A 25,065-nucleotide genomic window follows, 5' to 3' on the forward strand; every position below is an offset into this window, starting at 1 on the left:
AAATTTGTTGCTAAGATTCCTCTAGCAAAATTTTCCCATTGCTATACTTTTCAGCTTTCATAGTTCTGTTTAGATCCTTTGTATAGTTTCTTGTTACTGACACTCTCAGAAATGAGGGCCTCCACATGTGCCCTCTAGGTTCAGGAATCCCGAGAAGCAGTATGTGCACACGTGTTGTCTGCTTTGTTCCTTCTGGCCTCAGAGACGTACACTGGAACACAGAGACCTCTCAAGCCTTTGGCTGTACCTAGCAAGGGGTGAGGCAAGGACTCCTACATGCTATAATGTCTTCCCACTGCTTCAAGGCCCTTCTTGGCCCTTCATTCCCTTAGTTTCAATAGTTGGAGAGCTGTGTTAATTTTTTTGCTTTTTGTGTGTATATGCGTGCGTGTGTGTTTGGGCGTCAGTGCTTGGAGTTGCCTGTTAATGTCATTCTACTTACCTAAAATTTAAATTTTTAAGTGTAATTACCATGGATACTAAAGATTTAGCAAATTTATAAGCCTATTGGACCTAGCTACTTTTTTGTTACATACCATTGGAGTGCGATGCTTCACTTTGGTCTGGATAACACCATCTTTTTCAAATTGTATCATATCATTAAGTGGGTCCCATGGTCGGGTACTAAATAGAAAAAAGAAATTTAAATAGCTACAGAATATAATTCCTTTTATTAGATTTTCATTAAGTAATTACAAAGGCTGTTCTAATCTTAAGATTTGTCTGTATCCAATCTTCAGATTCTTAGCTTATTTGGAAAATTAACCACTACCATAGAAATAAATAAATAAATAAATAAGTAAAATAAATGATAGAACAACAAGTTTAAAATGTCACATTAAGAAGCCAGGCATAATGGTATAAGCCTTTAATCCCAGGACTGGGCAGAGGCAGGCAGAACTGTAAGTTCGAGGCCAGCCTGATCTATATAGCAAGTTCTAGGACAGCCAGAGTTACATACTGAGACCATGCCTCATATAGATAAACAAACAAACAAGTAAAATTTCACACTGAAGAGGTGACTTAGTGGTTAAGATCACCTACTGCCCTTGCAGGGAGTCAGAGTTCGGTTCCCAACACTGACATAGTGGCTTATAACCATCCACTAGTCTAGCCTCCTGGCAGCCTGACACCCTCCAGGGGGCTCCTGCATGCACATGGTACTCATAAACTCAAAAAGCTGGCACACATACACATAAATTTTTAAGAAGTTTGTAAAATAATATTCCACCCTAATTCATATGTTGATAATAAATATACTAGAAATACAAAGGCAATACATTATGCTAAAAGATTTGAAATAAACATTTAAGCTACTTACTCTGAAAACTTATAGTGCCATTCTCCTGTGAGTGGATCAAGTTCAAATAACTTACAAGCCCACTCTTCATTTTTTGTTTTCCGATCTCTGGCAGCCTGCCTTTGAGCTTCTTCCAAAACACACTTTTCTTGAGTAGCTTCTGTTTGGTCTTTGGCATTTATAGCTCTTGTTACTCGCTGCCAGAGTCTAAAAAAATATCACCCAGAAATCACAACTATACAGATTTGAAATACTCCTTATGTCCATTAAGTCAGCTAAAAATGGTATACTTACTTCTCTGATTCAAAATCATCCTGCTCTTCAAATTTCACAGTGTGCCTTGTTAATCTCCACTGCTTAATATCAGGAGTTGGATTCCAGAAAATCTCCGAATTATCGGTCTTCTTGTCATTAATGAAGACTTCACTATCCTGTATTTAAAGGAATCAATCACAAATACACTTATTTGATTTAGAGGAGGACTACAAAGTACAACAATACACTAATAAATTCTTCCTGCTGTTGAAGTATATGAAAAATATCTTAAAGCAAATTAACTAGTACATTTCTCAGAGTCCCATTTTTTCCATTTGAATAAAAATAAGAGTTTAAATATGTAATACCAATCAATTAGAAAAATTGGCTAACTACATAGAAAGTTTACAAGATTTTATAAGTTTTGTTACAGGCAAAAACCTCAAGCTTCATGTCTGAACTGTCGCAGAAGAGCATGGTGTGATGCTGTGGACAATGTAGGAAATCAAATTTTAAAAAAACTTCTGAGACTCTTAGCATTAAAAACTGAACACAATCTTAGACTTTTTTGTTTTTAGAACATCAATTTTTCCAGCTGTGGTGGTGCATGCCTTTAATACCAGCACCCAGGAGGCAAAGGCAGGTGGATCTCTCTGAGTTTGAGGCTGGCCAGGACTGCAGCATGAGACCCAAAATAAAATAAATGACAAAAATGACTTTATAATTGTTCCAAACAATATTCAGATAGTAAGTCAATTAAAACATTTTGCAGGGCCAGGCATGCCTTTAGTCCCAGTACTAGGGAGGCAGAGGCAGGCAGTACTCTCTGAGTTCGAGGCCAGCCTAGTCTACAGGGCTAGTTCTAGGACAGCTGGAGCTGTTATACAGAGAAACCCTGTCTCAAAAAAAAAAAAAATCATTTTGCAGTGACCAGGGAGATGACTCTGTGGGTAAAAGCAATTGCCACCAAGCCTGTTAATCTAGTTCTGAGATCAACATGGTCAAAGGAGAGAATACACACTCTTTATACATTCACACAGGCACACTTACACTCTCATACATTAAAAATTAAAAAAAATTCTGCAGAACCTATGTGGTCATTGGCTGAGCCTCTAAATCTAGCTTCATTTTTCATCCTGTTTTTTCTTTTTGCTTATTATAATGCAGAATAGCATATCCTTAGTGTTCATAGTAAAAATGCATCTAAGAAATATACCATAATCCACTTCAGTCATGTAAGCTCCTTGTAAGAAATTAAATAAATATGAATCTAGGTTGGCAGAGAAGTAAATCAAAGCTACTGCCTTTATGTACTACTGTACCTTCCTGTCTTTCTCCAAAAGAAACATGACCTTAACTGGAACCCGTATAGTGCTGCACAGGCAGAGTTCCTGGGTTCAGGTCTCAGCTTGCTGCTACCTCTCCACATGCCCCATGCATTAGTTTCCTTCCTTTTCAAATGGACACATCTTATACATGTGTCAGCAAGATGGCTCAGCTAGGGAAGGTGCATGCTACAAGCTCCTATGACCTGAGCTTGGTTCCTGGAACCCTCATAGTAGAACTAGAGCATTGGCTCCAGTAAGTGGTCCTCTGTCTTCTACATGTGTGTCATGGTACATGCACACACCAAGACTAAATAAATACAATAAAAAAATGGGTATCTATGTACCAACTTCATGAAGTCCAACTAAGTATTAAATGACAAATACGAGTTACATGCCTAATAATGTACACAGTAAATTCCATACGATAGCTATTTCCTTTCATTTAAAAGTCTTAGAAATATAAAACATAGTGTCACTGGCAACAGAGCAATGCCAAAATACTTGCTTTTAAGATGAAATTTAGTGACACCTTCATAATATGATTGTCTATTTTTCTGCATCAGATAAAATTATTTTTGTAGTGCTAATATATAAAAATACTTACCCAATGGCCTTCCAAAGTAGCTAGGACTTCTTTTCCCAATTTAAGTTTCCCTGATATTTGATTAACATAATCACTACTCCCTAAAAATGGCTTTAAAAAAAAGAAAATATTGAGCATTTTGGTTTATTTATATACACTGTAGATAACCACATATCAAAAAAATTACAGTTACCACATTCTTGAAAATAAAAACAGAAATTCTGACTCAAATTTAAGTTAGAAACTTTTAATAAAAATAAATCTGAATTTTAACTATAAAAATTATAGTTAAAAACAGACAATGAAATCTAAATAATCCAAGAAGATCACACAGGTATAAAGACCTCTAGGCCTGAGCCTGTCAGTGTAGCAACACACTAAAGAACTCAGAAAACTGAGGGAATTTAAAAATTTAAAAACATCCAGAAGGAGTACACTTTGGGTCACTATTCTTAGAAATGTCTTTCCTTAGAGACTCGATCTTGATGCTTCGAGACTTAGTGACATGAGGAACTGTTTAAGACCACTTTCATCATGATTATCAGACTAGTATGTTCACATCTGTAAAAACTGACAAAGCAAAAGGCACTGCATCAAATAAGTTCCTTTTCATTAGAAAGACTCTGGTCATTGGAATATCAACATGGAAGCAATTAACAACACCTATTATTATAGTCCCTATTTTTATCTGAACATAATGTACTGATATTCTGAAAAGACTTCTAAATTTCCCTTCGTTGAAGCAGACAGAATTTTCCAAAGATTGCTTCAACAGTACCCACTCATTTCCTCCCTGACCCCACGCTTTTCTTCAATGAGACCTTGCCAGCCTCCTATTGAGAAATCCATCAACATCCCTCCTCCCCTGAGCCTGGGTGGGTGTGAACTTCAATAGAAGATAGAGAAGGTGCTGTAAATTTGGCTTCTAAGACTAGGATGGAAGGCAATCGAGCTCTCAGTGTGCTGCTGAGACCTTGTGCTGTTAGGAAGACCTCCAGTAGCTTAAAGATGCCATTCTATCAAGAAGTGAAATCACATGGTAAGGCCACATGAACAGGGGCTCATAGTAACAGTCATAGCTTTTCTGGCATCAGACTCACAAGTTGGCAAGTCTATAGTGGATCCTAGTCTCAACTCAATCACTCATGTTTTGCAAGATTTCCTGATGTCCAACATTTTTTCAAAGACAGACCATCTCCAATATCCCCCGTCCAAATTTTTGGCATGTAAATCTGATGAGGAGTAGCACATAGTTAATATTAAGCATGGGGGTTCAAATAATTTTTATGCAGAAACAGTAACTAATATGAAATTGTCTTACTGTATGCAACCAGAGTCACAATTTATATCTACCTTCTGGGGTTTTATAAAGCAATGTTTTGTTTCACAGATACACATCAATCCAATAACTTTTTAAAGTCTCATTTCCTCTACATTGCCAAGATTTAGCATTAAAATTAAAAAACCATAGGAATGGTGGCTTTCATGTTAACCTTTATCTTCTAAGGTTGTTTCAGGCTGTACCAAAATACTCACAGAGTATGCCCTTGGATGTATTTCTCTTTGACCTCACATAAATCATGCTTTTATGTTTAGTTCTTGTTCCCAACAAATCTATATGTTTTCTTCAGTATTTACAACACAGCTTCCCCTTAATCCGGTAATACCTTCATTTACCAACCTTTAGCTTAAATTCAAGTATTGCACTGTATCCAGTCTTTTGACAGGTAATATTGACAGTTCCACCAAGCTCCAGTGTCATTGTGCCATAAAGAATTCCTAAGGAAAAAGAAAACCGACAGAAGCTCAGACAAAGAGATACTGACATAAAAAAAGCAGCGTTCTATAATGTGGTATAGTTTCTAGGAGAAACCTGTGATCTAAGGGCATACTGCCTCACTCAACAAAATACATGGAATATAGACATAAAGTTTGTTTTAGAATATAAAAAAGCATATTCAGGTCATGTTTAGTTGTCAGTTTTACAGACTATTTAAAATACAGAGGTGGGCCAATGAGATGACTCAGCATGCAAAAGCACTTCCGGCCATGTCTTCGGATCTGAGGTAGACTGTGGGGACCACATGGTAGAAGGAAAGATTGTACTCCCAGAAGTTACACTCTGACCTACACATAAGTAAATGTAATAAACATTTAAAAATGACTTATTTATTTTATGTATATGAGTGTACCATCTGCTTGTATACCTTTATGCTAGAAGAGGGCATCAGATCTCACTATAGATGGTCGTGAGCCACCATGTGGTTGCTGGGAATTCAACTCAGGACCTCTGGAAGAGCAGCCATGCTCTTAACCACTGAGCCATCATCTCTCCAGTCCTGCAATAAACGTTTTTAACTACATAGGGAAACCTCAGATCAACGCCCCTGTGCTGTGCAGTAATCCATGCTTGGGAGTAAACTGATGCTGAGGTACAACTAGCCCGCTGTGTTGCTTTAATGCCCGTACTGAAAACAAAACAAAACAGTCCCTCTTCAGCAGGATATCTTGGTCACGTGTTTTGCACTTTTATCAATGCATGGGCTGTTGGAAGCCAGTGAAATGCTGGCCGAAGTACTGCAGTATAGTGTTCTGAAGTGTAAGGTTATGAGGAACCTTACAGGGGAATGCACACTAACGCTTCAGTCAGGTGAGTGAGTGATAGTGCTAGCGGACAGTTCAATAGCACTGAGTGAGTAACATCATGTGCTCCTTAGCTGATGGAAACATTGTGATAAGAGACTAGAATAATGTCACCTCATTACCTTCCCTAGAAACCAGGATTCACTATGTGCTAATTCAGTGATGGCTGTCACTTTATAGAATATGATTTACTACAAATAACAAGAACCAACTTCAGGTAAATTAAACAAACAAAACAAGCAAACAAGCCAACCACAAACATAGGTTCTGTGTTCAAAACACATTCTAAATTAAAGGAAGTTGAACAGGGCATGTTTTATTGAATTATGTGACTGAGGTAACCTTTAATAGATAAACATACAATTTTAACTTCTGAGAGGAAACAAACTATGAAATGTTACTCATACTTATTTGGTCATGGAACTCCTACTTTATAAAGTAATTCATAAAAATTTAGCAATATAGAAAACACATAGAAAATCTTACTTTAAAAAAATTCCCTATGCTTTAATCTCATTTTTTTCTACACTGTGGGATATACAGTACTGTGAGGGGAAAACATTCCTCACTGCTAGTTGGGCATTGATGTAATAAATTATGTAAGATTTAAAATATTGCCCCTCACCAACTGTACCACTCTTGAGAGTGGACCCTGTACCTCCCCACCCCAGGGCAGCACAGTAGAGCTGTCCCTGATGGCAGGGGTACAGGGGAGCAGCCCTGAAGATGAGAGTGGCAGAGCTAGCTTCACAGTCTGTCACACCATAGTATGGTTGAAGGACAGATAGCCCATTTCCTCTCACCCCTCAATGAGAATGGGAGAGCTGATCCTGGCCATCACCAAGTGCAGCAATCTGGAAAGGGAGCCCTGCACGTAGCTTGGGCAATGCAGTGGAGCTGGCCCTGGTGATGTGAGCAGGTGTGAGCTGGACCCCAAGGGTGTGAGAGTAGAAGAAATGGCCCTGCTCCTTGCTGGTTGCTACAGTGGATGAACTAGCTGGGGTATTGCTGAAGAGCTTGCCTGTGTGGTGACAAAGAGGGAAGGCTGGCAGGCTTACCAACTCAGCTACCACCCAGAGCAGGATTACAAGGTGGCCCACCCCAACATGCACCTCATCTACGAACTGCAGGAGGATGTGAAGGGGCCAGATCTGCAGACCCAAAGTTATAGGCTATTCACAACACAAGGCAACAATAGGATATCCAAAAGGAGTCCCAGGTAGGGACCAGTATCCACAGTGTAGCAGAAATCAGAGGCCTCGAACCAGACAAATGACTCTGCAGTAACACTTACAAATAAGGATGTATAGACTAAAGGGTAAACTGTGTGACTTACTGGGCCACACTACAGCCTCTATGCCTATATGTTTTTTTTTTTTATTTGTTTTTTGTGTATTTTGCCTTGTTTTTTTGTTCTTTGGTTTTTTTGTTTTGGTTTTACTTTTAAATTGTGTTTTGAGGTCATAAGGGCAGAGGGCGGAAGTCGGGGCAGGAAGATGAATGGGATCAGGATGCATGACATGTGATCCACAAAAAAAAAATCAATAAAAAGTTTAAAAAAATTAAAAACATTGATTCTATCCATTTACAATTGTAGGAATTTTACTTCATTCCTATTTTAAAAACTATATGCAAAGCCCTGAGCATTAGCTAGTTTTATGCCAAATATAAGCTATGTGTTGAGGCACACACCAGTGATCTGATCACTAGGAAGCCTGAGACAGGACCAAAACCCAAACTGATAAAAAGAAATTGTTAAATGAGAGTGAAGAAAAACATTCAAAGGACTTGATATATTGAAGAATGGCAGATGGGACTGGAGAGACGTCTCAGCAGTTAAGAGCTGCTCTTCTAGAGGACCTAGGTTCAATTCCCAGCACCCATATGGCAGTTCACACTTGTCTGCAACTCCAGTTCCAGGGCTTCAAACACCCTCACAGAGACATACATGCAGTCAAAACACCAATGAACATAAGTTAAAAATAAACTATTAAAAAAAAAGAAAAAAAAAGGTTATACTTTAAAGGGTGTTAGTTCAATATTACATAAAATAACTTTTCAGGATTCTGAAGAAGTAGTTTCATTTAATTTCAAAACTTTCACAGGAGGTAAATGCAAGGGAATTCCATTATTATAAATAAACTTCTTACAAGGTGTATGTCACAAAATAGGTATGACTATTATGTGTGAATTAATCTGCTATAGAAATAGTCAGCAAACAACAATACTCTTAAGTAACATGGGCCAAGGTTTTCAAACAAATATGTCTGACTATCTCAAACATAACAAACTCCATTCACATACATTTACTTACCAAACAAAACAAAACAAACCAAGAAACACCCTGATATAAGTACAGACAATATTTACCTTTACAATGAGCGTATGGCATTGTCATTACATAATCTTCACCTCTATTCAAGAAAGTTAACCGTGCCTCTCCCTCTAGTATCGCAGATAATGAGTTTCCTTAAAAGAAAAAAAAGTATTATTAATTTTCACAAAACTAATCTAAATAATTCCAAACAAAGTATATTTGGGACATCTACTAATTCTTCCAAGAGAAATTTTTAAGACATCTCAATACATGGGTTGAAACACATATTCATTACCTCATAACTAAAAGACGACTTGATTCATATTCCCAATCTTATAAAATAAGCATTTTCAAAAGGCTTAAATCAGTATTTTTCTAGGAAAGTCAAATGAAAAAAATCCTAACATATACAATAGCCAACAAAATACTGCTTCATTGTACATTTTAGTTTGCCTTTTCTGAATATTGATCTCTAAGTCGAATATAGGTAAGTCTCAAATTTTAAATATTTATAATTTATTCAATAATGCTATTAATGATTTTAAAATCAGCACAATCCGGGTGGTAAAATGCCATAGTGATTTCTTCTAGCTTGTCTGTCTTTTCTTTCCTTAACCTCTGCATCTTTGATGTTAGAGTATAATTAACATACAATGAATTGCCTATTCTAAGCATTAAGTGTGACAGTATGTGGCACCACACAGAGGATTCATAACCACACTAGCACATACCCACATCAACATTTGGACACAGGAAGGCTGGGGCTTCAGCATCAGCCTGAACTACACAGAAAGACCATCTCAAATGACTAAGGGGTGGGAATGTAGTTCAGTAATGCAGCACTTGTCTACTATGCACGAGGCCTGGGTTTGATTCCCTGTCCACTTGTCTCTCTAGCTGCCTGCTTACCTACTGACCTACCTACCTAGGAGCTACATCTATGTAAACTATCGTCCTGAAAGGTCCCTGTTATCCCTGGGGGCCAATGATGCTTCCTATCATTGTAGCTTTGCCAATTCTAGTGAGCATCATAAAACATATAACATATTTGGCTTATTTCATCTAGCACATAATTTTCAGATTTGTCTATGCTATTGTAACAAGCATTCATTTTTTTAACTGATAATCACTTCAATAGCTGTAAGAGGTCTGTCTAAAGGAGTTGACATTAGGTTCTGTTTATCAGTTATTAGGAATAATGTTGTGAATATTTATATAAAAGTCTGCAAACATTTATGAACAACCATGACTTGCCCCGATCTCTACATCAACTTTTCTAGATTCCAACATGACAGACACTGTATTCCTAATAAGCATCTCAGATGTCTTTACTCAAAGAAAACAACGAGGATTTTTTTTTTTTTTTTTTTTTTTTTAGTTTAAAGTACCCCCGTGAACTCTGGATTTTTCCAAACTATAAAGAGCTAGCCCTGGTGCTCATAAATTGTGTTAACACATAAGAAAAAAGAAAGCACAGTACAAAGCAATACCTGAACAGAAGCCACACTCCTGTGCTCAGTAAAAAATGTCTACAAGGGTGGAACAGACACCTTAAAGTCACTTACAATGTAGCCGGGGTGGGTGCGGAGAGTGAAGCTAGAGGGGGAAGGAGTAGTATCAATATGAAATATCAGAAGAAAATTAAGTAGGGGAGCATCTTTTAAAACATGGAAGCTGTTATAATTTAGATTTCCTATGCCGACTAGTTTCTGACTCTGTCCTCTCGTGTAATTAAAATTTAGAAGTCTGCTTACTTTTATCTTTCCAATTTCTCCCTTATGTTTTTTTTCTCTCAGTGTTAAAATTCCTTAGATTAATTCTCAAAATTTTTAAATATCTTTAAAATTAGAAAGCCAAATAATAGCATTTACAGATATATTCTACTACTATACAGTTTTGGTTATGCTTTATTTGAATTGTCAAAGGCATTGTGTTACGGTTTCCTACTAAAACCACTTTTCTCCATACTCCTTTCTTGTACTCACAAATATTTTCAACTGTGTGTTAATTGGTCCAAGGTTAAATCTATCACTGAGTGACCCAGGGCCAAAGTGGATTCCTTTTCTACTCAAAGACTGAAAGAGAAAGATCGATTCCCTCAGGCACAGGGAGACAAAACTAAGCAAACTGATGAAGGTAAAGACAAAATAAACCCATCATGCATGAGAGAGATACATAGGTCCTCACTGTGTGCTTCTGTCTGTAATGCTGTTTGTTACATGTATGTGATGAAGTTAGATAAACATGCCTTACTTGTAAGTGTGTAACAATTAAACAGGACTCAGGGTTAAAGATGCTTAAAAGACAGGAATTCCTTGTCAAAATGACATAATAAAATTAATTTATTCACAAATAAAGAGTTAACAGAAAACATTACATTTTGGAAAAGCACATTTTAGGACAAGGAAAAACTCACCATAAAACTTGGACTTAGCCAGGATGCTACCACTAAGGCAAAATCCATCTTTTCGGTTACTAACATAAAAGGCAGATATTGGTGGGTGATGGGACACCTATTGAACACAGGAAAGATCATGACATTTAACAAAACAAGCATACTATTAAGCTAGCATCAAAAGTTCAAATCTAAGAATGAGTAAGAAGGAACAGTTGGTAAGCAACGAATAAATTTTAATGACTACAGTCCGGATTTCTGTCTCCAAGGAAATCCACCTCCTGGCATGCACATCCCAAGACAGGATATGAATCAACAAGTTTGTGTGGAAATGATGACATAGCATTTCTAATGAGATTATTATATAGCTTCCATGCGGGAGGCTATTAGAACACCCTTTCCCTCCCAACCCCTCTCACGCATGAGCACACACACAGAGGTGCTCAAAGTTCTGAGTAACCAAGTTTTTGTGATTTAATAAAACCATATGGAGGGGCCACATGCTGAGAAACTAAATTCTCTTTACAACAGTGTGATGATCATGGGAAACAATGGTTCACTCCTGCCAAAGTAAGGGTAAGTACAAACTGGCTGACATCTGACTGCAACCACACGAGGCAGTCAAACAGGATGGGTTGTGACAGCAGTGCTCACGAGTAGTACGGAGTAGTATTAAAATGTTCAATGCTTATCAAACCTTCCCTAACGAGAAGCTAAACAACAATGATTTAACAAGTTGCCATTTCTCATACCTGTTCCGCAATATAGAATGTTTTGCTGTTTGTTCTGGGATGAATCCATAAACAACGGAAAGTCTCACCAAGTATAGGATTATATGGTTTCTTCAGTCCCTAATTAAACAAACAACAAAAAACCCCTACAAGTTAAAGATGACAAATACAGGTTTAAAATTAAATTGTCTTGTCTGGAAGACCACCTTATAATGCTTCACTGTAAATGAAATTTACATGGAATAAAATTATAAGTTTACTCAAGATACAGTCTAAATACAAATTTTGCAACTTTTGCCAAAAAACAATCTAAAGATTACACATAAAAACTAAACCAAACAAACCAAGAAGAGCTCAAGAATAAATGGAGGTAAAAATGACCAAAATAGGCTGTAAGGTTACATATGTGAAAATCTCAAAGAGTAATAAAATTTAAAACACTAAGAAAGCATCTCGTAAGAGATGCAGGACATTCCTCTAAGATGTTGCCTCAAAGGAGCAATGATTGCTTAAAAAAAAGACAACCGAGTGGTTCAACATCTCCACCCAGTCATCCATTTTGGTTACTGCAAATAGTGAAGCAATGAATATGGGGGTGCAGGTATCTTTTGTATGCCATCTCTTTTAGGTATTTAGGTATTAATATTGGAAACACCAGATAATACAGTGTTTGTATGTCAACATCTTTTAAGATCTTTTGAGATAGGCTTAAAGTTTAAGTGGGTTGTCTAGGTTCACATATACAGTTCATAATATTCTTAGAAATAAAAACTAAATTTTCTAATTTCTGTTTTGAGGCTCTTTTCGTGAAATTCTACTGTGTGATAGTTCTCACTTACTACTTGGCCAGCACAATGCAAATGCAGACTCTCCCAACGAGAAGGGTGAGATGGCCTTTCTTAAAGCACACTTCTCTGTGGACACAGGGACTGTTTGTCATTACATTAGTGGTGGCATTTTTGCGGGCGGTAGCTGTCCTCCACTGGCTGTTCATCTTTCCAGATTAAAGCATATTATTCCATTCTCATAATCTCTTCCTGCCACTTCTCCTTCAAATGTATTCCTTACTCTTGCTTTCTGAGTGTACTGCTTGGGATAGCATAGATGAAGCAGAACACAGAAAGGCTGTTCTGGCTCTAGCTACCAAACAGATGCTTTTTATCGTATGTGTTACTTATGCAGCACTTACCAGTCTGTTGTAATGACTAAGAAAATATATGATCAGAAACATGAACTGTGTCTGTGTGCTTGGGCAGTGAGAGGCCACAGCAGATGAAGGTACTTGCCTCCAAGTCTCATGACTTGTTTGATCCCCAAGACTCACAAAACATAAGGACAGAACTGACCTACACATGTCCACCATGGCACCCAAATATTCACACAAATATATGCACACTAATAAAAAGGTAGAATAAAGAAGAAAAATATAAACGCTACCTTTGGCTTTTTATAGAATCCTGACAAATACCATTTCACAACTTTCTTCAAACGGAAATACGGATTTTCTTCAAGAGCAGCCCTAAAAAGCAAAATGGTAAACAACCATTTTACGCAATCACAAATTCTCTTCCATACTTACTATGGCTTATAGTTGGAAATCTAATTCATATTTAAACAAACAGTAAAACAGTCATGGAAATTTACTTCTAGAATGTTTTTCCTTGCTTCTGCAGATCTGTCTCAGAGGTTAAAATTGCTTATTCTTTTAGTAGGGCACCAGAGAGAGGTTCATTCCTAACACCCTTGTCCAATGGCTCACAACTTACTGCAACTCCAACTCCCATTCTCTCCTCTGGCCTCTGTGGGTTATTATCTTTAAATTATTATTTTTAAATTTTTTAAAAGAACTAATAAAACTAAATCTGTAAAGAATCATTTTTCTCTTGTAATCTGGTTGCCATATCCCTGTTTTCTAATCCTTTCATGTACTACCTGGGACACTGCTGAAAACATTTTTGGAAGTTCCAAACCAAAGTGTCAGAAATGAGGTTCTGTAGCACCCAGGATTAACAAGGAGTTCTGTGAGTTACTGTGATCAAAAAGTAACCACTCCCTGCTTTTTGAGTTGACTGGAGATGCATCTCTCAGATTCCTGCTCAGGCCACCTGCTGCCATGCCTCTCCAAGATTAGGGATTCCCACAGGAACCATAAGCCGAAGAACAAATGATCCTCTTTCTCCCATAAAAACAAACATAGATTTTCAAGATTCATGCATGTGTAATGCCTTGAAGCCCAGTCAACAGTTTGACTACAGGTCTTCCGTCACACTTGCCAGAAAAGGAGTATCAGTCAGTCACTGTTCACCTGGTTACATCAGTGTTAGGAACGAACAGTACACAGAAGACAGAACAGAGGGCTGAGGGTAGCCTTTCCGATCAAAGATTTGTGGGTTTGTGTCCCTGCTACAAAGCTGATGTTTCAAATGACAAGTGTGAAAGAAGAGTTAGATCAGTTTAGCCAGCAGTGTTTTCCCTCACCCTTCCTTGTGTGTTGCCATGTGATCCAGTCTGTACAGAAGAAATCTGGAGGAGCCATGACTCAGCTTCCCTTTCTCCCTGACCATTTGACTATTATTGCAACTGCTAAAGAAGTGATTGTGAACGTTCGAAGTGACTTTAAAAATTATTTATTTTATATACAAGTACTCTATCTGCATGTATGCCTTTATGCCAGAAGATGGCATCAGATCCCACTATAGATGGTTGTGAGCTACCATGTGGGTGCTGGGAAATGAACTCAGGACCTCTGGAAGAGCAGCCAGTGCTCTTAACCCCTGAGCTATCTCTCCAGTCCCCTTGAACTGACTTCTACTGACAAGCTATTTTCACTTTTGTTTGCAATGTAGCTATTTATTAGGCTCTTACTTATAAAAAGGCACTCTCACAAGTGCATCTGATAGTGGAATCTGATTTTGAAGATAAGGTGCAAGGTGACAGAGGGTAGACCTAGGATTATTGACAACCAGAAAGGCTGTATTTGAACATTTGGTCCCTAACTTGGTGGGCTCTGCTTGGGACAGTTTAGGAGGTGTGGCTTTGCTGGAGGAAGTATGTTACTGGGGGGTGGGCTTTGAAGAGTATATAGCCTTGTACTATATAGTGTATATAGTCTGTATATAGTCTGCCCTCTCTGTTTTGTGTTTGTACCTGAGATAAACTGTCTCCTACTCCTGCCACAATGTCTGCTCCTTGTTGGCATGCCTGACCCCTCCTGTGTCACGATGGTCTATTGTAAACTCTTCCCTCAGTAAGCTACCTTGGTATTTTGTCATAGCAACAGAAAATTAACTGGTACAGGCTTGCTTTAGAGAGCTTAGTGGTTAAATGCACGGACTGTCCTTGTAAAGGACCTCGGTTTGGTTCTGTGCAGCCAAGTCAAAAGGTTCACAACCACCTGTTAACTATAACTCTAGAGGACCTGATGTCATCTTCTGACATCTACAGGTGCCTGCTTGGGCACACAGCATACATAATGTTAAAAATAATAAAATATTAAAAAATAAAAATAAACAATTCTTTCAAAGCTTACTTCAAGCACAAATAAGCAAATAAACAGTCCCACTTTAAAAAACAATGTAGTAAATTGTATTTCCTGTGTACCTTGGTGGCTTTTTAAAAATCATTTTATGAATTTCTTCCTTCTATATGCAGATGTGTCAAACATTTTTTTAGCTAGTGAACTATGGATGGCACTTGAGCTATAATGAATGAGTATGTCAGTTGGTGAGTGTGGAGATACCTCTGTAAGAGTGGTTCACATAGCAGAAGTAAGTAAGGGGAGACCAGCTAGCGATGGCACTGAAATAGCTGCTATTGCGCATAGGCTGCATCAAAATGCTCAAAAATGCTCACTGCCCACAGTTCTTTGGAGACATGTGTGCTGACAGAAAAACTGTGCCTTCTCTTATTATTCATTTGTTTATTTATTATTTTCTTTAAGGTACAACATCCCCACTGGTGAAAATAGCATCTCTTAGAAATTCACCCTATGAGCTTTTCATTTGGAGAATCACTTTCCAAGACAGATGAAGAAAAGAACTACAGTGGGAGCAGAACAAGTGTAAAAGCTCTACCTCAATGAGATATATGAACAATACTATTTTGCTACAGGCCTTTATCTGCATATTCTTATTTTGCATGAGGTTCACATTTAAGAACCATTTCTATTTCATTTTTCCCACTTCCCATTTTCTATATAGGTTATTAGATATCTTCACTTTATTTCTAAGAGTTTAGCTTGATATCTAGGAGTTCTTTTTATTGGGGGTGGGAACAGATGAACAAATCAGTCTTTCTATAAGCACTGGCTGGCCCTGGGCTCACAGCAATTCTCTTGAGTGCTAGGATCACAAATGTGCACCACCCTGCTGGCATTAAGAGCTCTTTTATAGTCTTAGGAGAATTAATACTTTTATCTACTACATCATTTGCAAAGCTTTCCTATATAACATACCAATCATCTCTTGGTATGAATTTAGCTTATGATGTTTTCAATGTTTACTACATTGAAATTAATAACTATAATTGGAAACAGATATGGACAACAGCTATTGGTGCAGATTCTTAAGACCAAATCACTGGGCCAAAACTTAGTAGCACAGAAAACCACTCCAAGTCTCCACAGATATGGTAGCAGGTGAAATATGGAAGGGTGAGCACAAAATTGCTATTCCCCAGAGGATGACCTCAGGTGTCATTCTTCCTCAGGTGTTACCTACCATGTTTGTTAGGCAGTCTCTCTCACTGGCCTTGCTGAACCCCAGAAATCCACCTTTCCCCATCTCCCTGCTGCTCAGATTACAAGTGCATGCCACCATGCCTGCTTTTGCTACATTCTCGAGACATTTTAAACCCAGGCAGGGATCTTTTATTTCTAGAAGACTACTTACTCAGACAGGAAGTCTGCGTGATAGTAGTAATCTGAGAGTTTATCCAGGAAAGAACGAGGCTCCAAAATAAATGTAGGAAGAACCACCCTGGACAGGTCCATGCCAGGACGGACTTGTTTGAGCAGAGTCCAGATAAGGCTTTTGTTTTCTTCAGACACAGTTTCCGTTTGAGAAGCCTCACCTGCCTTTAGCAATTATAACACAACACACTGAAATATTTTATTTATCTTAGACATATAAACAAATCAGTGAATGATAAAAACATGACTCTCCAGGACTACTGCAAGCATTATGAAAACATGCAACAACCATCTAGGTAATAAAGTCTAGGCTGTAAAAGGAGAGCTGCAAGAAATTATCAAAATAACAGCATATACAAAAGAACCAAATTCTATTATTTTTTTTGTTCAGATAAATTTATTTTTCTATTGAGAGAAGGTAGCCCAGGCTGTGTTGAAACTTGCAAACTTTCTGCTTCATTCTCCCAAGTGCTGAGATTACAGGCATGTGCCACCATACCCAGATATGTAGTTTGTTGTTTTTATACATTTACTTTTATGCACTGGTAATAACAAGGAAGTTTTAAATTTATGCTATTTTCAATTTACTTTATATCTGGCAGTAACATCAAGTAATATCCTATCTCGAAAACAAACTTGAAAGTGTAGACTTGAAGTTTAGCAGACCACACTGGCATGTGGGCATGTTTTTGGTCATGTACAAATAAATTTCACAATATACCTTTCAATAAACATGTGGCATATAAATATACTTTGGGGAAAACAGTAAGCCAGGCAATAATATCTGTAATTGAGTGTTGGAGTCTCTGACACTAGGAAGTGCTTACCTCTCCAAGTTCTTCATGGCTTTGCTCCATGTAGGTGGTCTCTTTTAAAGGCTCAATGGGCTCAGGTTCGATGTAAGAGTCATCTTGCCTTTCTGATGTATCTGTATCACTTTCTTCACTTTTCCCCATCACCTCATTGTCAGACTCATCATGCTCTTGATCGTTTTCTTTGTCAGATTTATCAGAATACATATCTTGGTCCTTAAAGTGCTGTCTTTCAATTTCACTGTCATTCAACCTTAGTGGAATAATTACATGGGAGAACAAAGGAGGCTAAGGATAACCATAAATCAGGACAACATGTAGCATTTACTGTAAACTTACTATGTGCTATGCACAGTTCTAAGTGCTTTACAAAGTTTAGCTTACATCATCTTTGGAATTACCTGTCAGGCAATATTGTTCTTTCACAGATCAATGAGCAAAGGCACAAAGAAATTAAACAAAAGCCTGCAATAAAAAATGACAAACCGAGTGCTTGTCTCTCTACTCTTGGGGCTTAAGTGTTCTCACAAAGAATATAGACTTCTTCTTGCTAGGTTCACCCACCTACTGTTTTACAAACACCATTACTGGAAGCAGGATCACCACCATATCTGGTTTGAAGGAAAACACTAAGTCAAGACCATCAGGTTCTCAGCTTAGTTTATTACGTCTTTCCACTGCAACCAGCTCCAAAGTCACCCAAAAATGACCTCTGAGAATAAGATGGAAAACATGCTTTGAGACATATCTAACATTTATCTGATAGGCTTCATTGTGAGGGAAAAATCACAGGGAATAATGGGAGTGACAATTTCAGCTTAAAGAAATAAGTCCATAGATCCAAGGTGAAGCTTTACACGATGAAATGAGGAAATGTTGGGTTTTTTTTTTTTTTTTTTTATACAAAGCATTAAAAAGATGCCTGAAACATATCTGTGCATTACTCCCAGTTTTGCCAGAGAAATATGTTAGTATTAGCTACAATGAATGCTTCAGGAGACAAAACCACAATTCAGTTATAGTTTCCAATAAAAATGTGTCCACAGGACCTGGAGAAACAGCTCAGTATTTAAGACAACTGACTCCTCTTCCAGAGAACCCAGGTTCAATTCCCAGCACCCACATCATCAACAACTGTCCCAGGGGACTGACACCCTCTTCTGGCTCCTGAAGGAGGAGGAACATACATGCAGGCAAAACACCCATACAGATAGATAGATAGATAGATAGATAGATAGATAGATAGATAGATAGATAGATAGATAGAAAGAAGATAGATAGAAAGAACCAAAACATAAAAATGCTTCCCAAATGGCAGGCAAAATCCAATGTCATTCCAACACATGCTTAAGAGAAGAACAATGGAAGAGACGATGTTTCTCATTATTTGGAGGCAAGAAAGCTTCACATGGGATACAGTATTCAAACTGATCTTGAAATGGGATTATGACAGAAGGAGACAGCAAGAAGTAGAAACCATTCTTAATGGAAGGAACACTATGTACACAAAGACAAAGTATACTCAGCTCCCTCATACCTGGAAAAAAGAATAATGCACACTGGCTAAAATAAAGAAGATAAATCTTTATGCCTGATTTATAGCAAATAAACTAATTGCAAAGGCCTTAAGCCATATAATAATAAGACAGGCAAATTTCAACACTATACACATTACTAAGGTAGTAGAAATGACAAATGATTTCCGTGAACAGGACGGTCTCTAAAAGCATCACCAAATTATCAGCAATAACTACTTACTGGAAGTTGTCACCACTGTGGAGATTGTTAGCACGCAGTAAACCATACAGAGTCACATGTGTGTTATCTGAGGAAATGCTCAGGTCATGTTCCTTTCCTTCCCTGATCATTGTGCGTTTAAGAAGACTAGAACATTTCAAAGCCAACTCCAAGGCATCCATCCAGCACCTTCCTAGAAGAACATGGATTTACATGCAAGAAAATTAATAAAACCAGTATTCATTTAATTTAACTCTCTTACCTTTAAACTACTGTTTCTTTGAGAAACAAGCACTGGAAAAGTTCATTTAAACATAAAAGTTTGCCAGGATTTCAATGCAATCTTTTTTATGGATGCTTTTTAAACAATAAGCATTTTAAAAATTACAACAAATAGGAGACAGCATGTATTATGCAAGCATATCCAATCTAAAGCTATCTCCCAAAACTTTGAACACAACGTGCAATTTTAAAGTATCAAATGAGGTACACAAAATACACTGAGGGGAATATGTTTCTACTATAAACTAACTGAAATAATGTTTCACTGTTGACAACAGGTCTGTCCCCAGGTTTAGCATCCATTCTCTATGTGCATGCATGGAAAGATTTTGTGAGTGTGCTCTGTTGGCACATTCTCCCCTGCACTCTAATGTATGGAGATCACATTCACCCCACCCCTCTTAATGATTCCTCCACTCTCTTGATTTCCTAACACTTGCTTGTACTCACACATCGTCTCTGTTGTTTTCTTTAGATCTCACATACAGACAAAAACATGCAACACTTGTCTTTTAGAACCTTGATTATTTTTGCTTAACACAAAAAATTTAAGCCAAGAAAATACCTATACAATGCTATCAGTAACTGCCATGACTGTCAATATTAATAGCTTTCTTTTATAATTGAGAATTGTATTAGTGGAATTATGAAATATATTAATATATCTAAGTACTGTTAAAATCCATACATACTTGTTTCAAGAACTGGCAGAAAATTTAACCATATAAAACATTTCATATTGAAATCTTATGTCTGTATTTTAATATAAACAGTAATCCTCTAGTATTATAAGGTTGTAAAGATTCCCTACATTAAGTTAATCTAAACTATAAAGTTTGACAGTAAAGAACAAATGTACCATCACTTACAAAGCTTTTGTGTTGCATACACACACACACACACACACACACACACACACACACACACACACACTACACTACACGTGCGTGCGAGTGTGTGTTTATGTGTCTGTGTGTCTGTGTGTATGTTCTTTGTTCTCTTTGTATGATTTGCCAAATAAATTATATATCTGGCTATGGTGGGGGGTGTTTATAAAGTTATTTGTATTTTGCTTTCTTACGTAAAATAAAATCAAACCAGTGTTATGTGTTCCACAAACATTAATGTAACTCTCTTAAAATGATAATGTTTAATGAATTACTAAAAAATAAAAAAAAAAACCACCACCAACAACAACAACAACAAGAAAAACAAAATAAAATTATTACTCCCAAAAGCACTGCTGTGTCAGGGCAGAGAAGAGAAAATCTGAGCTGTAAACACTGTCCAGTCACACTTGTCCCTCCTATCAGAGTTCTGTGTCTACAAAGCCAAGAATGTATTTAGCTTTCCCCATGGTTTATGTTACAGTGTTTTGTTTCAAGTATCCTACAAAAAATGTGATATCCTCCAAGGGTAACACAAAGTGATATTTAAAATAATTCCATCAAAAAGTATTTACCATCTGACTCTGAAGTTGCTCGGATAATCAAGTAACTGCTAGGTAAAGGTTGAGTTATGGATCCGACTGCTTCGCCCTTTGGACCCTTAGTAAGAAAACAGATGGTACAGGGTAAGTATTGTGAGAGACCAACAATAACTTAGCATGATTATTCATACCAGATGTGGGTTATCAGGCACAATTATAATCTAAAAGTAAGCAAGCATTAATTATGTCTGTCTTAAATACACCTGTAATCCCAGCACTTGGGAGGCAGAGACAAGTGGATCTCTGTAACTCCGAGACCAGCCTGGTCTACAAAGCGAGTTATTGGACAACCAGAGATACACAGAAAAAAAAAAAAAAACCTGTCTCACCCCCCCAAAAAAGAATGTTAATTTTAGTATTCAAGTATTCTTTCCTAACAAATATGCCTCCTTAATACAAAGTTGAACAAACGATAGCATTTACCATTTAAATATCATATGTACATAGTGCTCATATAGTAAAGAAAACCTAATTCTCAATATACTGATACAATTAAAAAGAATTTCCATTTTACAGGTTTTACTACATGAGAAATACTGTATTTCTAGAAGTTTTAAAAAAGTCACTGGAAATATAATTCACTAGATAAAGGAAAATGAATTTTGACTGGGTCTAGGGGAAAATAAACATATACTTTATAATCAATTATATGTTTTCAAAGACTGATCGCAAAAACCTTTACTTTTTCTGAATCAAGAAAGAAAAGAGAATTACTTCATTAACTGTGGTTATTTAAAAAAAAATTTAAAGAAAACAAACACTAGGACCTAGAATCAGATTACCTCAATTTTAATCTTGTCACCTACTAGGAAAACTGCTATAGGATTCAATCTTATCTATGTCCTTCCAAGTCTAAGGGTGAAATAACAGACTCCATGCAAAAAACATCTATGGGTTAAGTTCTCCTCTCTATGGGTGGTCCACACATGTTGCTCATATAGTAAGAAAATCTAAAATTTACCATACTAATACAATTTTAATGCTAACAAGAATTTTCATCCTATAGGTATCACTAGATAAGAAATTCTGTAAGTCTAAGTTAGGTAGTTGGACATTTAATTGCAACCTCACTAGTAAAAAAAATTGAATTCCAAACAAATAATTCTGTAATCCTAAATTTATTTCTCACTGAATCTTAAACTACTGTGACAAAAGTCCCAAATCCTTTCCTAAGGAACATCAGTGTTTGTCTGGTATACAGTTAGTCCTTTATTCAGGTGAACTCATTAATTATCCCAGAGACGAATCCCAGATTTCACTGTGAAAACTTAATATTTGGTAATTTGGTTAATGTAAACTACATTGTTCATGGTTTGTAGAATTCTTTGACCATTAATCAAAGAAAGCATTTCTTTTTACCTGCTTATACTGATACTTTCAATTATAGAAACATTAGTTCCCCACTTTAAAGAAAGCCATATCTTGTAAGGGCAAGTAGGACAGATTCTGCTCCTAGGCATCTCATCACACAGCCCCATCCCTACACGTAAGGCCACAAAGATATGTCAGTTTCTGTTTTAGGCAATCATTCATTTTGATGAAGAACAAACAGGCAGTCAACATTACACAAAGTTACAAAGAAGTAGGAACCACAATTAATAAAAAATATAAATGTAATCTTCAATGACAAAAGAGAAAATAAAATGCAATATACTGGTGAAGTGTTCTCAGGGGAATTGTTTCAGGTCTTAAAAACTTAAGCAAAAGGCTCTTTTGGTACCCAACTGAGTATACACAGAGACAGAAGGATAAATAAAGCTATGGAAGACAGAAACAATTTCATGGGTCCTGGCCAGGGACAGAAGGCATTTGGTTGACTTAACTTACTTGCCACTGTCACCCTTATATTTTACCTCAACAAGTGTTCACATACCTTTACTGCCCAAATAGACTGCTCCAAAGGATGGAAAAGCTTGAAACAAAAGCCATCCTTTTTTGATGGACGTTCAATAATCTCACAAGCATTCAGAAGGACTGTTCCAACCCACTGGCCGTTTTTTTGTGTTTTATAGATCAGAAGCACTCCAGGTTTCAACACACACCACAACTTGGTCCAGCTCTTTAGGGTACCACGAATCTACAGAAAAAATATATTTATTTTAAAGATTGTATCTGTTTCTCTTTCTAGTCTACAGAATAATAAACTGAATAATGGCTACTGCGATGTTTTATAAAGTTCTAGTGCACATACATTTACACTGAATAGGTCTTTAGTTAAAAGGCTATTTCATGGTATGCAGTGCAGACAAATGTAGAGTCAATATGGCTCCGGATTCTAAGCAGCTCAGACTTTCATAGAATAGAAGGCCGAAGTTTCAAAATTATACATTCAGTAGAATCCTAACCTCCTTCATCACTTCAGGGATCATTAAAATAAACTTTCATAGTACAGAAATTATTCTCTTTGTAGCAGTTGTTATAAATGTTATTTATGGGAATAAATGACTATTCTGCCTTTTCTAGCTTTCCTTTTCTGAACATTTTGGACACAACCAAGACATTCCCTAAACATTCAGTAAATAAGAGGAAGAAGAAAGAACCTTGACTAGGCCAGACAGACTACCAAGTTCCTAAAACTGCCCTCCATAGGTAACTGACTGTTCCAGGCATTACCTAAGGTATGCTATATAAACATCTAGGAGTGAGCCTGTAAATGTAAGCACATTACCAACTATTTTTATGAAATGTTCGAAATGCTCTAATGCTCTTGAGGTCTAATGCTGCCAATAATTTTGCCAAGTTTTTCTATCACTTTCTATGTCTGTACTGTATTAACAATTGTTACAAGACAATTCACTGGCCTCACTATGCTGAACAGGATGCCAGTATAGTGTTTCAAGTAAGTGCTTTCTTCACCTTCACTGCAAGTACATGAACTGTGACTGTCACACAGACTGTGAAATGAATACAGGACTCCTTAAACAGAAAAATGGGCAGAACCACAGTAATCCCAAGATACAAAAAGTTAGGCAGATTCTGGAGCCAGGAATAAAGAAAGAAAAAGTATTTAAGAAAAGGTGTGTGTGTGTGTGTGTGTGTGTGTGTGTGTGTGTGTGTGTGTGTGTGTGTGTGTGTATAAATGATATGGTAAGCTAAAAGAATCAAAGGAAAGATAGTTAACCTGAGAGAACATTCTTGACCTTGGAGATGTGACAACAGAAAAGAGTCAACTGTTGGAAATGACAGCAAGGTTTAAAAGGGCAGCCACAGAGTCAGGTGTGACAGTGTATACCTAGTGTACATCTATATAATCCAGCATGAGAGATGCTGAGGCCAGAGGACTGCCACGTGTCCAAGGCCAGTCAGGGGTACATAGCAAATTAACAGCGTGGGTGGAGGAGGTGAGACATGACCTTTCCATCCTAAGGGTGTCTGGGGACTTGGAGAGGATAAGTTTGGCTCTGGAGAAGAAAACAAGTGGGATCCAGAGCTAATGCTTTTAAGAAGAGGTAAGGGAAGCTGGAATTTATTTTCAGCTCAAAACTGAAGGAAAGCCTTTCAGTATTTGAACTGTGTGCAATCATAATTAGTACTCTCACTGTAGTGAAGGAACTTTTCATTGGGTGCTCACAAGAAGAAAAAGAAAGCCTTTAGGACGGTGGTAAATGTCAGACACCAGAGCTTCCTGGGAGTCAAAGTCTTAAAAATTCACGTTCAAAGTTAGGAGTTCAGATTCCTCCAGCTATCTCTCAGGTATTCAAAGAAGACAGAGGGACTGGAATGAGAAAAAGGAACTAGAACAGCAATGTGTACTTGACAGTGCTTCTCAGGTGCAACTTTTATATCCAATTGTCCTCATTTTGTCCTGTTAATACAAATTCCAATCTGCAATAATACCAAATGATAAGTGGAGTGATATAATATTTTTATAATGGGTTATATTAGCATAGTATCATGCTAATTAAAATGTCTTTTTAATAGAATTACTGTCCATATGCGATGCTACTGGAGTTCCTTCTCCTTGTGAAGATTGGGACACAGAGCACAAAAACACTTTCCCTCCCACTGAGAATCCCTTTTTGTTTTGTCTCCCACTTTCCCATCCCAGTGAGGAGGCACTCAGCAAGCTAAACCCACACCCTGACCTTCAGCCAGTCGGCCATGACGATGACAGAGGGGTCTGTGATGGTGCTGAGCAACTCCTTCGTGGCCCTCTTCTTCTCCTCACGGTAATTTTTCTTTTGTACCTAATGTAACATAAACAGAAACAACTCTCAGTAGAAAAAAACAACTTCTTAGAACCCCAGAATTTTATGCCAAAAAACTGGACAGGAGCTTTGATAA

General features: G+C 37.3%; 1 protein-coding gene across 14 annotated transcripts in view; it reads right to left on the reverse strand.

Annotated features, from left to right (window-relative positions):
• Osbpl8 (oxysterol binding protein like 8) overlaps positions 1-25,065 on the reverse strand; it is a 121,828-nt gene that overhangs the window by 10,289 nt on the left and 86,474 nt on the right. For all 14 annotated transcript variants that reach the window (XM_027392429.2, XM_027392428.2, XM_027392426.2 and 11 more), the window contains 15 exons: positions 24,867-24,968; positions 22,655-22,858; positions 20,755-20,839; positions 19,032-19,203; positions 17,289-17,526; positions 16,442-16,626; positions 12,990-13,071; positions 11,574-11,672; positions 10,843-10,939; positions 8,480-8,578; positions 5,148-5,245; positions 3,488-3,577; positions 1,595-1,731; positions 1,322-1,507; positions 537-624 (listed from right to left, as the gene is read on the reverse strand). In XM_027392429.2, coding sequence (XP_027248230.1) covers positions 537-624; positions 1,322-1,507; positions 1,595-1,731; positions 3,488-3,577; positions 5,148-5,245; positions 8,480-8,578; positions 10,843-10,939; positions 11,574-11,672; positions 12,990-13,071; positions 16,442-16,626; positions 17,289-17,526; positions 19,032-19,203; positions 20,755-20,839; positions 22,655-22,858; positions 24,867-24,968 — 1,962 coding nt within the window. The remainder of the gene's footprint in view (positions 1-536; positions 625-1,321; positions 1,508-1,594; positions 1,732-3,487; positions 3,578-5,147; positions 5,246-8,479; positions 8,579-10,842; positions 10,940-11,573; positions 11,673-12,989; positions 13,072-16,441; positions 16,627-17,288; positions 17,527-19,031; positions 19,204-20,754; positions 20,840-22,654; positions 22,859-24,866; positions 24,969-25,065) is intronic.

This window comes from Cricetulus griseus (genome assembly GCF_003668045.3).
Source record: "Cricetulus griseus strain 17A/GY chromosome 1 unlocalized genomic scaffold, alternate assembly CriGri-PICRH-1.0 chr1_0, whole genome shotgun sequence".
Classification (NCBI taxonomy): domain Eukaryota; kingdom Metazoa; phylum Chordata; class Mammalia; order Rodentia; family Cricetidae; genus Cricetulus; species Cricetulus griseus.